Here is an 18044-nt window from a genome sequence, read left to right as displayed (position 1 = left end):
TGTTTAGACTTCTAAGGTTAATTATTTTCCTCACTCTGCAATTCTTTCTTAGGCTGGCATTTTGGTGTTTTCTTCATGTGTGTATGTAAGCATACACATGCACACACACACACACACACACACTCCCCCAAAATCAACCACAGTCTCATTCCTCAGTTGCTCTATACCTTGTTTTCCAAGGATCTCTCCTTAGCCTAAGCCTACGGCTGGCTGGCCAGTAAGCCCAGGGGATCTGTACGTCTCTACTCCACAGTGCTGATACTGCAAGTATATGCTCAGCTTCATGTGGGATGGAACTCAAATCTTGGTTCTTGTGTGACCAACACTTTAGCATCTTATGGAGCCATCTCTCCAGGCCTGGGCTCGCTTTCTCCGTTCTCAGAGCCAGAGAAGTTGGCTCACCTGTTCCTATTCTGTTCTGATACACACAGCTTCTCACCAGAAGTCCTCGCCCCTCACCAGTAAAGGAACTCCCAGCTTCCCCTGACAACTCTTGGGTTTGGGGAGCAACGGCACCCAACTTCCCATTTACCTTTGATGTCTATTAAAGGAAATAGATGCAGCAATGTGTCCCTTCTGTGCTTTGTTGTGTCTTCACCTCCCCCGCCACCCTGCAGAGAAAGACTAGACCAAGCACAGCCGACAGTGACCTGACGCTTGATGACAGCCCTGAAGGTAGAGAAGCTGGAGCAACAATCAGGCTTGCAAGTCACATGAGCATTGCACTACGGGAGACAGGCCTGATTTAGGACTTGGTGAAGGGAGGGGCTCCGGGCACTGTCTCGAAAGGGCTGAGGCTGGGACTGGCTGCCTGGCTGGCTCTTTGTCCTCCTAGGTTGCCGCAGCTAGTTTCCGGCCTCTGAGGGAGCATCCTTGTGAGGAAAGAAGTACACACGGGCAAGAGTAACATAATCTCTGGGAGGGGGAGCCGAAGGCCAGGTGGCAGCAGCTGAGAGGGCTGGCACAGGGACCCGGAGTGGGAGTGAGTCCAGAGATGGCGCAGGTCCCCCGAGTGGGAGTGAGTCCAGGGATGACGCAGGTACCCCGAGTGAAGGTGAGGTCCAGAGATTGCGCAGGTCCCCCCAGTGGGGGTGAGGTCCAGGACTGGTGCAGGTCCCCCGAGTGGAAGTGAGTCCAGGGCTGGCGCAGGGACCCCCCCCCCCCCGAGTGGGAGTGAGTCCAGGGCTGGCGCAGGGACCCCGAGTCGGGGTGAGGTTCCTCCGCTCTGAGTAACTTCTAACAACTGAAGTAACTAGAAGCTATGCTTGTATTGTCAGAGTTGGCTAAGGAGTCTCTCGGTGGAACCAGAGGAGAGAAGAGACTCTGGTCACTGCTGGCTGGACCCAGGGTAGAGACAGTGATTTGGAAGAAGTCAGGAAAGTCTAGCAGCCGTGATCCTCAGAACTGTCCTACTGTTTCTACCCACGAAAGAAGGCTTCCCCAATTCCATGAGATAAACTGGCCAAAGTCTCTACCCCGCCCCATAAACACTCTTTTTCCATAAGCTAGAAGGCTGGTTCTCAGCTGGGCTGATTCTAATGCCTGAGGCCATTTAGCAACACTTAGAGATGTTCTTTGTTGCTGTAACTGGGGGTGGGGCACTGCTGTCTCTTTGGCGGGGAGAGGCCAGGAAACTGATCAAAGTCCTACATTGTACAGGACAGCCCAACCCCAGAGAATCATTTGGCCTCAAATGTTGGCCATGCTGAGGCTGAGAAGTAGGCTTCACAGAGCTCATTTCTGCTGCAGCCCAAGGGCATATGCCTCATTATCTGGCAAAGTTCAACCTTAGCATCCTAGGTTGGCACAAGCTTGCTCATGTGCAGTAAGACGGAGCACGCAATCTCACAGGGTATGTGCTCTTGGAAAGATGTGGAACCCACAGCCTTCAGATGTGACTTCCAGGCCGAATGACATCGGGAGACGACTGAATGATCTAAACTGTGTGAATGGCAAACAGGAAAATCCAGATGACAAGCCATTCTGTGGGACAGCTGGCCCAGCCTTAGCGCTAAGTGAACAGGAACCAGACTTACAGTTTAGAAAATGAAGAGCTGCAATGCTCACTCAGTGTGTGGCCAGGTAGTATCTCAGAAAAACTACTGTACAGGGCCACTTTGGGGATCAACCAAGTAAACTTCGACATAGTTATGGCATTACACGAATAAAATTTAGTATAAAGGGCAAGTAGAAAATTGTTAAAAATAGGTACAGGAAAAGTTCCAGAGGCTATGCAAGGTTCTGTGATAGCTCCCGTTGGCTGTCCACTCTTCCTATCTGGAAAGAGGGAGCTTCACATGGGAGATTGCCTCCATAGACAGATCTTTGACTGGGGGAATTTTCTTATCGCTAATTGATGCAAGAGGGCCCACCCTACTATGGGCAGTGCCATTCCTGGGTGGATGGTCCTAGGGATGTGTAAGCTGAGCAAGCTAGAGGAAGAAAGCCTGAAAGCAGCATTCCTCTGTTGTCTCTGTTTCGGTTCCTAGTGCAGGTTCCTGCCTTGACTTCCTGTCTTGGCTTGCCCGTGATGGATTGTAACTTTAAGCCAAGCAAGCCCTTTCTGCTCCAAGTTGCTTTTGGTCACAGTTTATACCAGCAACAGAGAAATAATCTTAGGCAAGTTCTAACACTGACAATCTGAGCAGTGGGAAGATTGTACCTAAATGCTTTTTGCTTTTTTATGTTTTCACTTTTTCTACAGTAGATGCATACTTCTATAATATTAAAAAGTATTAGAGTTTTGGATACAGTTTAGATTGATGAGCTAGGCTGCCTGGTAGTGGTTTGTATAGATCTAGGAATGGTGGATATTCACAGAGGGATCACAGGAGGTCTGTTTTCAGAGAAGTTAAAAATAACAAGCAGAAGGGAGAGATAATCTTATGGGCCCTGAAGAGGAGAAGAGCAAAGCATCAGACTTCTGGGGAACTGGGAATTACAAACACGCATTGGCGTTTGTACGTGGGGTCTGAAGTAGCAATAAGCAAGTCGTTATGATTGAGGACAGAATCGAGAGGAAGGGCAGTTAGATCCACATAAAAACACTCAAGAGAAGTTCTGCCATCACGGACACTGAAAACTGACTTTCCACGGAAGCCAGGACACAAGCTTCTAAAATATGACGTTATCAGAATTGTTAAGTGGGCTTTAGCACAGACAACATATTTGTGGAATTGGAAGCTGATGGGCACAGGATACTAATATTGTAGGACTTCACACCCTTGCTTGCCCAGCATTAAATGCTGGAGTCAGAAGGAAGCAATCAAAGATCATTCTCCATGGCAAACCTGCAAAGCAATCCTGCAACATGACAAGGCCATGTCCCATTGTCAGGGTCAGAAGGAAAATTCTGGCATTCTGACAGCTCACATGGGCATGTGTGGTTCCCACGCACTTCTCTTCTCTTCGTGGTTTAATTCCATCAAGGGCCACAGAGCTAAATGGACATCTCAGCTTCTACCCTTCTTGATTCTCTGCCTCGGTCCCGGAACACTGTGATGTAAGCCTATCTCCCAGCTCCAAAGGAAGCATTTGAATGTCCCCAGATATGTGGGGTTTTTTTTGTTAGTTTGATTGGTTGGTTTTAGACCCCCCACCTCCCAGCTTGGGCTATGATCAACTAAAGGATGTGTTCTCTACTTAGAGTTGATGAACAGCAGATATTTGGGGTTCGGAAATCCTCAGGGGACACTCCATAGGTGTGGTTAAGCAAATGGCCCAGTCTTAGGTGACTGGGTGAGTCCCCAGAGCATGACAGTTGGAACTGCCCATATCAGCATCTAATCTAATGTTCCTTGAGACAGAACAGTGTCTCCCAGGAAAGTTTGTGACTGAGGGTTAAGACAAACTCTTTATTTAAAATACCAAGCTCCTTCCTTGAAATATCCTGCCATTAAAAATAAATGGCTATATTTGTTTTCTAACAATAATAACCATTTTACTATCTTAAGGTTCCCTGGAGTGGCATCCCTGTTAGAAACAGGAGTTATACATAATGAGATTATATACACGCAAGCTTTCTGTTGTCAGGTTAGTTCTTGATGAGTTAAGAGAAATACATTTTCTATTGATATTCAACATCTGGTCTCCTATGACATCTGTAACTAAATAAGCAATTGTCTTGGGCACAGTATACAATATTCTTTAGACAACCGTGTGTCTCTGTCTGTAAGAATATTACCATACAAGCAGTTAGTCACTCTAGGACAGCATATTTAGGTCGGATTCAGAAGGTTATATGACTGGAATTTGTTAATTTATTTCCTGTTGGCGTGGGAGTGGGTATGTATGGGTGGATGTGTATGTGCGGGTGAATACACGGAAGTCTGGGGGCAATGCTTGCCTTCTATCAATCTCTACATTATTGTCATTGTTAGCGTTTGAGACAGGGTCTGTCACTGAACCACTGGCCATTGAGCCCCACGGTTCACCTCTCTCTCTGCCTGGCTTTTCCGTGGAAACTGAGGATCTGAACTCAGGTCCCCATGCTTGCACAGAAAGAACTTTTCCCACCGAGCCACCTCCCCTACCCATATGACCAAGTGTTAGTGAACCACTATAAACCAGCAGATCCCAAATTACTAAGGGGCTCAGGGGCCTCCGTCACCTTCTCTTTCCTGAATTTAAAGCAGTGCGCATGTGCCAAGGGTTATTTCTCAAACACAATTGAGTACAGAGGAGTTATGTCAGGGCATGCTTGTTTTACATGAAAATCTATGCACCTTTAATAAAAAACTAAGGCGATTGAGAGCTGCTGTTGGGACGCGCAAGTCCCCTCACCTCTGCAATGGGCATGAGGAAGACTCTGGCGCCTGCTCTCCCAGGCCAGCAGTAAGTTCCGGGCTCTCTCAGGAGTGCACACCTCACTTTCTATCCCAGGCTCTAAAGCCATGGCTAATTCACCAGCTCTGCAGTGTAAGAGAGCTGCATCCGTGTATTGAGAAGATGCTATTTCAGATATTATAACATACATGATATTTTACACAAATAGAAACACTGCATATCTTTTTATAACTTGCTATTTTCACCAAATCATAAAAGTTTGATTTTTTGCCCCATATATCAATAGATATGCATGAGTTACACTCTTTAAAATTATTTCATTATATGGATATTCTATATTATATTCTACCATCTGCTGTTTCTGAACTCCTTTTAGGTATGTTTTCCTATTATAAACACAACTACCAGACATCCTATGTACACACATGTTTGCATGCTCTTGTGAATATTTATAGAAGATAAATTCATAAGCATGAAACTGCTAGACAGCATGCATGTCTGAAATTTTAATAGCTATTGCTGAATTATCCTCCAAGAAGGTTTAATCACTTTCCTTCCCAACCACACTGTACATTCCCCCAACACTGTGTCCATAAATCTTTATTATTTTATTCAAACTAATTTATAAAAGGGATTATATCATTTTAGTCTTGTACCTTTTTTTACTAAAAAGAGAATGAATATCACTTTAAATATTTACTGACAAAACCTTTTTCTCCCTTTGGGAAAATCTTGTTTATATCTAAAAATTTCTCCTAGATTGTTTATCTACCTTCATAGATCTGGAGGAACTCTTTTATGATGGATATTAATCTCTTGTTGCAAATATTTCTTCTACTAAGACATTGTCTATCTGAATATGATCTTCTTTGCTTCACATGGATCTTTAAAAAATTCCTTGTGTATAAGTCTTAAATATATCCTTTCTGTCTCAAAATAGAAATTATTTTTTTGAATACATTCTGCCCACTTCTCATCAAATTTATTTCCACCTGTACATTACAATTTTTGTTGTGCTTTTTTTCTGTCAGAAGCTATCAGTGATACTTGTTATTCCGTTGATTGGAGGGCATTGGTTCTGCATTTAGAGGTTCTAATTAGTTCTCTATTAGTTCTAATAGTATTCAGAATTAGTAGCTTTAAAAATCTTCTATTTAGAGAAGCATTACCAGCCATAAAAATTCTATTTCACGCATTCCCTTCTAATACTAACACTTTTTATGTCTCTCTGGTCAAATTCCATTGCCTGCCAGGCTCCCTTTACTATGGTTGATGCCAATTCTTGCTACTCCATTTAAAAGGAGCAATTCTAAAAGCATATTTAAATTTCTGGGAGACAAATTTTTATTGAGTTAAGTTCCTTTTACTATCTAGAATGCTAAGACATAGCAGAAATTAAATTTGAATTTAACCAACTTCTTTTCAATTTCCTAAAATGAAGTATATTATTTAAATAAAAGTGAATGCTTCCTGATCCTACGTGAATGGCATGCACTCTGCTCCACAAAGACAGTGTCCATGCTAAGGGTTGCTGGTGCCATGTGAGTTGCTATGCATGGCAAGGGAGTAGGACTAGAAATAGGGTTTTTTTTTGAGCACATCAAAACAAATCACAAATTGACTATTAACATGGATTCCCTCACCTTGAAATCATCAGGAATGAGGAGTTTTGATGTTCGTAGAAAATTCAAGATATATCTGAACATCTGTCCATCTCTGTCAATGAAATAGTGCTGTTTGAGACTGTCCAAAACAATGGGTTCTGTACCATCAAACAGTCTTCCGATTCTGTGATAAAAAAAAAAAAAAGAGGGAAGAGTGAAGACAATTAGATCAATTGTTTGGCCACGAAGACTCCCAGCTTCAGCTTGTGCCACTGTGAAAAGCTTCCACGGACAGCGGACTGCGCCAATCACCCACTCAGCAGAGACGGGTCTGAGACGTGCTGGTCCTTATTGAGGAGAAAACTCAGAATAGTCTCAGGTCTGCTCAGACACGTGCCTGTCTTCCCTGTCTGTCACCTGTAAAGGAAATGCTCCTGAGGTGGCGATCGCTGTGACGGGAGAGCTTTCCCCAGTGTTACCTGCTCTCTGCCATCCGCTTGTGACGTCACTTCTCCCGCGTGTCTTTTAAACCTATCCTCCTGTTTACAAACGGGTTCTGTTTCTAAAACTGTGTTTCAGCGTTTTCCCACTCATGAGTCCCAGGCTTCTAAAAAGACGGCAATAGAGTCCACACTACGAGCGAGTGAGGGCCGGCCAGTGGCACCGGAGCGCGTCGGCAGGCAGTACACTCCTCACCAGAGGCTCATCTGACTTCTCATTAATAGTATGGGTGGATGTATTACCCCATTTTTTAAATACAATTTTTTTCAATGTTGTCATAACTTGCCCGTCTTGGTTTTGGAATGTTATTTATTGCTTTAAAGATTATTTTGAAATAATGCATTGTCTAGTACTATGTTGAAATGTGGCAAAGGTCACAGAAAATCAAGTATTCTACTCTTCAACATGACAAATCATATTTTTTTTCCTTCTCTGGAATCAGACTTGTGAACTTCTGTTTCAATGAAAATATTTCAAAGATAATTCTAAAACTCATATCCTACCCAAAGGCGGATGCAAGAAAGCCACCGTGGGTCTGCATTTCTCAAACCCAGCAAGTTTTTTGTTGAACTTTCCGTGAACTAAGCATGATTCTTAAGGGTGCAGATTATCATCGCTCCGTGGTTCTTTCTCTCTGTTACTGCTCGTTCTTTTCACACCGACGCATCAATCAAACAGACAAACCCATTGCGTCACTCACACGCTGCCTTCCAGGACAGCCTGCTGCAGGATGGGAAGGAATGACGCTTGCTTGTCTCTTACGGAAACACTTTACTCTTCACTTAATAACATGATAGATGTATGGTTGACAGGGAAGAAAGGAGGCTGGATTAATGAAACGCTTCCCAGGCCTCTTCCACCAGCCTCAGCACTTTCTACATGTGACAAATCCATTATCCTCATCCTAATGATGAAGAAATCAGCTTGAAAATATGAAGAACTGGCCCAACGGGTTAAGTTGCAATGGGGGATTCGGCTGCCGATAGGACAGGGACAGCCTTGCCCTCATGGGAACGAAAAAAAATTGTCACTGTGCAAAGACAGCTTTTGGTTGAGAGTTGTTTTTATCTATATTTGCTAAACAAGAACTGTATAATGAAATACAAGCCCTGATACTGATTAATTTAGGGGCCAGCATCAATGGTTTCATCACTTCCTTAAACTGAAATAAAAAGTATTTTATTTTTAATTGAGTCCTATGCTTTAGTGCTCTCGAATACTCACTCCCGAGCCTGGCAGTGCAGGCACGGGACGAGCCACAGTGCGTGTGTGCTGAGTGGGCAGACAGGAACTGCCCGCTCCTGTGTGAGCAGAGTGCAGAACCATGTGACCGGCCACTGACGGGCTGTCATCTGGATGCACGCCTTCCTGTATCTACATTTCCTTTTTATAAAATAGTCCCATTTGTTTTCTAAAATAAGCTTCCCCCTTACAGTTTATGAGCAAACCCCACAAGTCATGCTGAGCCCAAAGGTTCACAGGAATAGCGATAGTCCATGGGAGCCAAGAGAAGTTTCTTAAGCTCCACTTAAGAAATTGTTGGCTTTTGAATTCTCCAAATTAGGAAAAGGGTGTCACTCAAATGGGAGTATAGCTGAAATGGGGGTGTTGTCGCTGAAATGGGGGTGTCGTTGCTGAAATGGGGGTTTCGTCACTGAAATGGGGTATGGCTGAAATGGGGGTGTTGTCGCTGAAACGGGGGTTTAGTCACTGAAATGGGGGTGTCTCTGAAATGTTTTTTATGGTGTAAAACCAAGACAGAAAATGTGATATGTATTCAACAGAAGGTGTCTGAGGCACATGAGAAATTATAAAGAGAAAGCAAGAGAGGAAGAACTCCAGGCAGCCAGTGCAGACTCGAAAGGCAGCTGGGCTGTAGGCAAGGCCTGAGCAGTGGGACAGAATCTCTACGGAGAAACAGGAGGGACTGATCCCAGCCAGGGCTTCAGGGGCCGAAGACCCCAGTCCAGCACTGATGTTCTCTTCCTTAATGAACCTCCACAGTGGTCAAGTCACCCGATCCTGGCCTTGGACCTTTTATCCAGACCTATGACCATGCAGTATGGAGCTACACTAGTCAACTAGAACCCGAAGGAAATGGGCTCACTCCTGCTGGGAAAGACCAGATTGGGCAGGACTGACCCCAAGGAACAGGAACTAGGGGCTGGAGAGATGGCTCAGAGGTTAAGAGCACTGACTGCTCTTCCAGAGGTCTTGAGTTCAATTCCCAGCAACCACATGGTGGCTCACAACCATCTGTAATGAGATTTGGTGCCCTATTCTGGCCTGCAGGCATGGAGGCTGAACACTGTGTACATAATAAATAAATAAATCTTTAAAAAAAAAAGGAACAGGAACTAGCAAAGACTAGGCCGACTGACATTCTCCCAGATGGAGGAAGGTAGTGGGAAAGCCTGCATGCTTCGGGCAGAATGGGCTGTGGAGAAAGGGTCAGGACTGTAGGGAGAAAGAGAGAGGATTGTAAACAGTCCTGGGGTGGCGGACACACATTCCTGACTGAGGTGAACGCCCTTATGAGGGGCAGGACCTTCCCTATCTGAGCAGCAAATGTTCTGCCCACCTTAAAGGAGGAGCCTGTGAAAACAGAGCAGAAAAGAAGGGCAGGAGGTGCCAACAGCCGTAAGATGCTGTCTCCTGGCGGTATTGAGATGCAGTAGATTGCTGTAGAAAAGTATTGTTTGGCTAGGCAAGTAAGGGGAGAAATCAACGGGACGGTACTTCTCATGGACATACGAATGAGTTACAAATCACGCGGCAGTGGTGGGTAAACGCTGCTGCCTGGAAACTATGTGGACTGATTACAGTGTTCAGACCTTGGAGAACATTCCTGGTTTCCAACTGACCAAGACCAAGCCGGCTCCGGATGATATATGGCTGAGGTCTTTTTTCTCTCCCTTTTAAAAATGTCTCTTCACTAATGCTGAGAAAGACTTCCATGATGTTTTAAAGGTTAATAACTATTTTATTAACAGTAGCTAATTTAATAATAACTAATTTATTCTGGATAACTTCAGCCTCACACCAAAACTGACAGAATAATAAAATGAATCTAAGTGAAGAAAGACACCGTCACCCCCATTTCAAAACCCATGAACTCTTAACCGATCTCGTTTCATTCCTGTCCACCTGCCTGCCTCACTGCCCCGTGCTGGGGGCTTTGACCTAAATCTCAAAACATCATATCATTTTATCTGGATTCTTCATTAATTACTAGCATTATAAGGCCTGCTAGAATCAGATGTAGGTCATGTTGAATATTTTCCTTCTTTGGTGCTTTTTCACATGAGCAGTGCTGAGTCTTCTTGCTTGTTGCTCAGGGCAGAACCTGCGGCGACCAGGCTCCTTTGGGTGAAAAGTTGGCCAGGCTTCCTGCTATACTGGGCTCCCCTTTTACCTGGCATAGTTGTGGTGGACACAGCGTGCATATAAATATGAAAGGGCTAAAATCTGGTTTACCTGCCCCCGTATGAATCTGTCCTTAAAACTGTTTTCTTCTGCAGTCATTCATCCCTAAGACCTGGTTTCTGTAAGTTACAGAGTCGGTTTCTCAAGAATTTCCCTTTCCTCCATGCTTGTGTAATCATTTGGTTATTCATTCAGTATCACTGAGCCTGTCTATACCAGTAATGGGTGTGGGTGTGTGACAAAGACATAGACCTTGCTTTTGTGGAATTTAGTAGTCCACGGGGCTGGACGCACGGGCCAACGGCTGCATGCCGAGTGAATCACCATGGTGGAGTGGACGGTAGAATACAAAGGAGGTACAGCCAGCATCGACTCCATGGGGGTTATCAGGGGAGGCTCCCCGGGGTGAAGAAGGAGGGGAGATTAGCTGAGCACGTGGCTAGGAGGTCAGGGCAGGCTGGGGCTCAGGAGATGAAGGCTTCTCCCGCGACTGCTGTGTTGAATCAGGCTGACTGAAAAAGGAGGCTGAAGCAGAGGATATAGAGGGAGGGGCCCGGTACATCACATGATGGAGCGCACATTTATTCTGAGGGTGATGGGATTGATGGCAGACTATTCTTTTGGGAATCTTAAGAGAAACGAGACAAAAGTGAGACGCTACCATGTCTGAAGTCACGTCTCCTCACAGCTATGGTTCATCCACACCTGTCTCCCATGCTTGCTTTTGACCATGTCATGGGCATGGTGCGGTGTCTCTTAGCCCTGGCTGATAATGGAAATTCATGGGGAGCCTTTAAAAAATACCGATCTCAGCCCCTCCCCCCCCCCCCCAGTTATTCTCATGCAGTTAGGAATAAGGCCCAAATGGCTGTAGTTTTAAAAAGTCTTCATTTGTTTGTGAGACATGATCTCACTATGCAGCCCAGACTAACCTTGAACTCACAGAGACTCACCTGCCTTCGCCTCCCTCCCAAGTGCTGGGATTAAAGGTGTGTGCCACCACAACCACACTGGGCAACCCTGGTCTTTTGGCCGTCCCTCCCTTCTCCCATCTCCCAGATGCTAGGATTCCAGGTGTGCACACCACAGTGGCTCTCACTAAGTATGAGTGTAAGGCGGGAGGGGGGGGGCACAGAGACTCAGAGTGAGCCTCATCCACCTGCAGGGTTTCACTTAGTCATCTGGTCACCTTAAACTGTACAGCCCTCACTCTGATAGCCAACTATGCTCTTAGAAAGGAAAGACCCAGTTCAACCTTTTGTTTTGTAAATGTAGCAACAATCATAGATAGACTCTCCTGGAGACAGGTGGGCAGAAACAGTTTCTCTAAATCTCATCTCCTGCTCTGTGGTGGCCAGTGGAGATTGGCACATTCCAGCCCCTAGAGGGCAGCCACTCTAAGGCTAGTTATTAGTAGGTCCCCTCAATGTCTTAGAACCATGTGTTGGTCCCTCTTGGTTCCCACAGGTGGCCTTAGCTTCTCATCTTGCAGTTAGGGAAATAAGCCCAGATGTTAAGTCGCTTGGCCAAAGGGACCATATTTAAATGATGGCGCTCAGATGACAAGCCTGGTCTGATTTAACAGCTTTTCTTGATCACTAGATCAAGATCAAGATCTTCATTGATGCTTTAAGAAAAAAATCAAACAGTTTATTTTAGGGAAATGTACAATTGTTACAGTTCAATAAATCTTGATAGTCCAAGATAATATGTTGGTAATTATTGTGTAGGGAAAATAATTTATTCGATAGCCAGGATAGAGAACGCTGAAGATCTGGGGCTTCTAGCCAAAGTCAGTGAAAAAAATGGTGTGCTGTGAAGCCACCGCAACCCAAGTCACAGCAAACCAAGTAAAACACGCAGGACTTCTGCGGTTCCTGTCAACACAGCCGGGAGACCAGCAAGGAGCAGACCTAGGGTGGGAACAGAGGGCTGCAGAGCAGCGAGAGCTCCTGGGAGGATGCGCACAGAGTGGCCTCCTGACCCCACCTACTTGGTCACTACTAACCCAGACGCTGTGTCCTCACACTGAATCTGGAACAGCTGCGGAAGCTGCTGGGGGGTTCCCAGGCCTTCTGCAGCCACCTTCTGTCCCCAGTTCTTACACCCTGCACTTCCCACAATGCCTGGGAGACACCTGATCACATCCTGTTTCTAGGCGTGGAACTGGACACTTGCTTTGTTTATCTAGGGACAAATGAAACCTTCCCAGCTCTCTAACCCAACCACTATGGTAACCAGAGGGGGTGATTACCTGCTGTTTCTGTAGGACGGACGTGACAGGGAGATGAGAAAAACCCTTGGAGAATGAACTCCTAAGACTCACCAAGAGGCAAAGGGGAGAAAGGGGAGGAAGGACATGAGGTGGGCATTTATACCCATGCAGGAGTTTTTTGTTTTTTTGGGTTTTTTTTTGCCAATAAATGCCTCCACCTTCCCGTTCTAAGGGAAAGATGGCTTAGACTGGGGAGAGAGACTCCATTTAGTTTCTGGTCCAGACACTTTTGCTGGCTACCAGATTCAGAGGGAACTCCCAAATGACCTCTTTAGCACTGGGGGGTATTTTTAAGCTATAAGTAGTACCCATTAGTTGAAAATTGGGAGGATGTAGAGGGTGGAAATTAACTGAACAGAAAGAAAATCTATCATGAGTCTACCACCTAATGGAGCATTAAAAAGAAATTAATTTTGGATATGAAAAGCACCCCCAACACACACACACACACACACACACACACGCACGCACGCACGCACGCACGCACGCACGCACAAGTACCTGTGCCACCAAAGGTCCCCAACTGGTGATGTACTATTGCGAAGTAACTGGATGGATGGAGTGCTAACTTTATCAACATGTTAATGAGTTCCCAGCCAATGGGTTATCAGAAGTGGGACCTAGTTGGAGGAACAGGTCACTGGGGATGTGACTTAAAAGTTGTATATTTGTCCCTAGGCCTTTCTGCTTCTTTCTCTGCACCCCTGGGTACCATGAGGTAACCAGTTTTGTTCCATCACGTGATCCTATGATTCTGTGTCTCTCATCAGCCCAACAACAATGGAGTCAGCTACTGTAAGACAAAATAAGCCTTTCGTCCTATGAGATGGTTTTGCCAGGCAACTGAAGCCGGTGGCACAAAAGACATGCAGCTTTAGATTTTTTTTTTTATGTTTTCTATTTTGGCTTCCCAACCAAATTTCTTCCCTAACCTAATATGTGAAGTCTAAGATAGATGGCAGACATGGTGGAGGGATGGGTGAGGGCACTTGTGTGCTCATGCGCAGCTGTGTGTGTGTGTGTGTGTGTGTGTGTGTGTTAGAGGTGTGGGGAGAAATGTCACCACAGGGTTTGGCTGGCCTCAGAACATCAGGGAGATAAGCACACAGGGGCAGAGATGACTGTGATCTTTTCTGCTGAGATTACAGAGGAAGGAGAGAGGGGGTGAATGAAGAGAGATGATACATTAGTAACGAATATGTTTACAACATAGCATTAGATCGATCAAGGGATTCCATGATACCTTCTCTGCCACGACAGACGATATTTCCTGAAACCGTGAACAAAAATAAGGAAGGAGAAAAAAAAAACACCCTGAATGATCATAAAGAACATTTCATTTCAAGCAAATAAAATGTTGTTTATGATCATCCAGGGTTCTGGAATAATTCTTTAATGTTTCCAGTCTTGGGGAATTTCATGTTTTGTGACTACAGATAAAAATTGATTTCGATCTTGTTATAGAAATGGATAGAAGTAATTTAAGGAAAGAAAGAAAATAATTTCTTAAGTACAAACCAAAGCAAATTGTATCTACTTATGGGAAGCCATGCTTCCAGCACCTTCTCCCTAGGGCAGCATTGTTTCCTGTGATAGATGGACTGGAGGCAGTGGGGAGGAGAGACAGCAGGGAAGAAGGAAGAACATTTAAAGTGAAAACGACGGAGCGTGTGCAGTGTCAACACGGGAGCTCGGCTCAGAGACGCACGGCAAAGTGCTGGCCAAGGGGACTTAATCTACGGGAAATGTTAAATGTTTTTATTACTGTTGTTGTGTGTGTGTGCTCCCATGCACACATGTGCCTAAAGTGTCCCCACTTGCAGAGCGGGTGTAATAATACAAAGGCAAAGCCGGGAGTCTTCCTCATGTGCTCTCTGCCTCACTTTTGAGCCAGGGTTTCTCATGGAGCCTTGAGTTCACAGACTCCCTGGCTGGGAGCAGGCTCCAGCACCTGCCCTCTCTACCTTCCAGAGGATGGTGGGTGTGCACCAGCGCACTGGGCTTTGTATGTGGGTGCTCGGGGTCCCAATTCTGGGCCTCATGCTTGTACAACAGGTACTTTACTCACTAAGCCATCCCCAGTCCTTCAGCTTGAGTTTTGATTTTGTTGTTGTTATTTTAACTAGAGAAATGGGATCCCATCCGACAGCGAATTTTTACAAGGAGCACGTGGACACGCGGTAAAACATTCACTGTTCTCTGCGGGGCACATGGTGTCAAGTCATGACTTCCTGAGGCTCCCTACTTTACAGGCGAGGACGCTGCAGCAGGCCGATAAATAACCATGCCAGAACTCCCAAGGCAGCTGGACCACAGGCCCTGGCTCGGACCTTCTCCTTTACTGCCCAAGGTTGTTTTCTCTCTCTATAAAGTACCATGCCCTCCTGCCATGGACTCAGTAACTGTTGGCAGAGGTTCAGCCTTCAATGATTGAGTGCTGTGCCCAATCAGATGTCAGCCTTAGACGACTGAGTGCTGTGCCCAATCAGATGTCAGCCTTAGACGATTGAGTGCTGTGCCCAATCAGATGTCAGCCTTAGACAATTGAGTGCTGTGCTCAATCAGATGTCAGCCTTAGATGACTGAGTGCTGTGCCCAATCAGATGTCAGCCTTAGACAATTGAGTGCTGTGCCCAATCAGATGTCAGCCTTAGATGACTGAGTGCTGTGCCCAATCAGATGTCAGCCTTAGACAATTGAGTGCTGTGCCCAATCAGATGTCAGCCTTAGATGACTGAGTGCTGTGCCCAATCAGATGTCAGCCTTAGACAATTGAGTGCTGTACCCAATCAGATGTCAGCCTTAGACAATTGAGTGCTGTACCCAATCAGATGTCAGCCTTAGACAATTGAGTGCTGTACCCAATCAGATGTCAGCCTTAGACAATTGAGTGCTGTGCCCAATCAGATGTCAGCCTTAGATGACTGAGTGCTGTGCCCAATCAGATGTCAGCCTTAGACAATTGAGTGCTGTGCCCCAGTCACAATTCTTCCCATCTAAAGGACCAGGCTGAGTGGGACAAAGAGAACTGGATCGCCCGAGTGTGCTCCTGGTTCACGCGAGTGTCTGTTTTAAATGGTTTCTAGAACGAACGGCTATTTTTCTCAGATGAGCCCAGGACAAAATCATCGGGCTTTTTCCTGGAGCCCAGCTGGGTATTTTCAGTGAACACAGTCTCTTTAGGTTTTTGTCTTGCTTTCTGTGTGAACAGGCAAGCATGAACATGTGTGCACGGGCCTGCCTCCGCAGCCACCCCCTTCCTCCTCCCAACAGTCAGTTCTATATTTAGAGGGATTTTTGACACGCTCCTTAGGCTTTTCTCTTGATTTCAGAACTCTAGAATATGTTTTCCATTTTCCAGTAATAATCCCTATTCAGACGGGGAAAATGCTATAATAGCTAACATTTATTGAGAGTGTGTTCAACACTCGGCTGAAATTTTTACAGATTATCTGCTTGAATTCTCACCACGGTAATACTAAGTAGAAAAATGCCTAGTACAGGGAACGTTTGATTGTAGCAGTGCAGAAACTGGGTTGTAGTACCATCAAGTAGCCTTGAGGATGCTGAGCTACTCTGTGTTCCTAAGAGTGGGGGCCAGTCCATCTTTGAACTGTCCCGAGCCCCTTTCTTCCCTTAAACTTGCAAAACCACTGAAGCACACTAAATGTCAATCTGGGGATGAAGATTGACCTTGCTCAGTGTGTGTGAGTACCGGGGTTCAATCCCCAGCACTGCAAGGCAAATCAAAGACAAGAGCTGAAGTTTAGGCCTAGAGTACTGTCCTGAGTCTGCCCACCTGTCTCAGAGCCCAACTCCTGACCCTTTCCTGCCTGCCATCTTGCAGTTATGGTTCCTCCCTCCCTCCCTCCCTCCCTCCCTCCCTCCCTCCCTCCCTCCCTCCCTCCCTCCCTCCCTCCTCTCCTTCTTGTCTCCCTCCCTCTTTCTTTGCCTCCCTCCTTCCTTTCTTTCTTCCTACCTTCCTTTCTTTGACCTTACATCTCTTTCCCCTCCTATCTTTCTCTGCTCCTTCTCATGGTGCCAAATCCTCAAACCCAGCACACACCACATGCTGGCCAAACACTCTACCACCAAACCACATCCCCAGGTCTTCACATTGCTTCTGACAGGAAATTTTGAGTGAATCTGAGCTGTGCCTGATGTCTACCCTTATTCCTGGGCTTCTTTGTCATGACAAACCTGATTAGCGGATTATAGAATGTGATACAACATTCTCGGGTCTTCCACCCTGTCTAGCAAATCCCCGGGTCTGTCCCCTGGCACTGCGGCTTACAGGTGAGCCCTGGCCCCCTCTCTCCTCATGCTTTGTGACCACCAATAAGCACAGGCTGGGGAGTGGAGTGTGCCTACGCTTCCTTTGTTGTTGCACGGTTCCAGACTGTTGGAAATCACTGACAATATGCCACAGTCGTTGCTTCACACAAACGCACATCATATTGATCATACGAGAGGACGATGGCCAAGCCAACGTTTCTATTTTCAACTTCACAGTTTTCCCCACTTGTGATCCTGCCAGCAAAACAGTGGCTTATAATGAAAGTATTTAAATCTTTTGCTTAGTATGTTTAAGAGAAAAATATAGAAGCTTAACAGAGTTTAATGAAAAGAACACAAAATTGCCAGGAGACCAGGCCAACGCTTTTCTTACATCTTCAGGAAGATGGACAGAATACTGAATCCACTCAGGCTTATTTGTACTGCTTTCTTAATCTCCCGTGTTCAGAGACACAAATGCACAACCTACCATATGCATAAATATCACACATGTACATAAATGCATGGACATACATACATGTCACACATACATACTAACATGCACAACACACACACATATATAAACTTACACATCACATGCATAAATACTTCACAATGCAGTCATGAATGCATAATTACATGCATACATAACACACGTATACACTGATGCACACTCCATATGCATAAACACCACACATATATAAATGCATGTGTAAAGACATGCATACATGCCATATACAAATGCACATTCACATGTGCATATGCACCAGAGACATATACAATACATGACATATACATGCATACATGGCACACACATATACAAATTCACACCTAGATAAATGCATGCAAGCACACACAAATACACAAACACACACACAGGTACACTGTCTTAGTTAGGGTTACTATTGCTGTGATGAAGCACCATGACCCAAGCAACTTAGGTAGGAAAGGGTTTATTTGGCTTACACTGCATCATCAGAAGAAGTCAGGACAGGAACTCAAACAGAGCAGGAACCAGGAGGCAGGAGTTAATACAGAGGCCATGGAGGAATGCTGCTTACCGGCTTGCTCAGCCAGGCACCTTATAGGACCCAGGTCCACAAGCCCAGGAATGGCACCACCTACACTGAGTTGAACCCTCTCACATCAATCACTAATTAACAAAATGCTTTATGACT

The 18044-nt window shown here is 45.5% G+C and overlaps 1 protein-coding gene across 3 annotated transcripts in view; it reads right to left on the bottom strand.

The window, feature by feature from the left end:
• Window positions 1–18044, bottom strand: part of Kctd1 (potassium channel tetramerization domain containing 1) — a 202531-nt gene that overhangs the window by 15774 nt on the left and 168713 nt on the right. For all 3 annotated transcript variants that reach the window (XM_075969261.1, XM_075969262.1, XM_075969260.1), the window contains exon 3: window positions 6429–6573. In XM_075969261.1, coding sequence (XP_075825376.1) covers window positions 6429–6573 — 145 coding nt within the window. The remainder of the gene's footprint in view (window positions 1–6428; window positions 6574–18044) is intronic.

This window comes from Microtus pennsylvanicus, chromosome 4 (assembly GCF_037038515.1).
Source record: "Microtus pennsylvanicus isolate mMicPen1 chromosome 4, mMicPen1.hap1, whole genome shotgun sequence".
In the NCBI taxonomy this organism is placed as follows: domain Eukaryota; kingdom Metazoa; phylum Chordata; class Mammalia; order Rodentia; family Cricetidae; genus Microtus; species Microtus pennsylvanicus.
Note: the sequence above shows the minus strand (reverse complement) of the source record. Positions and strands in the feature narration are given on the sequence as shown.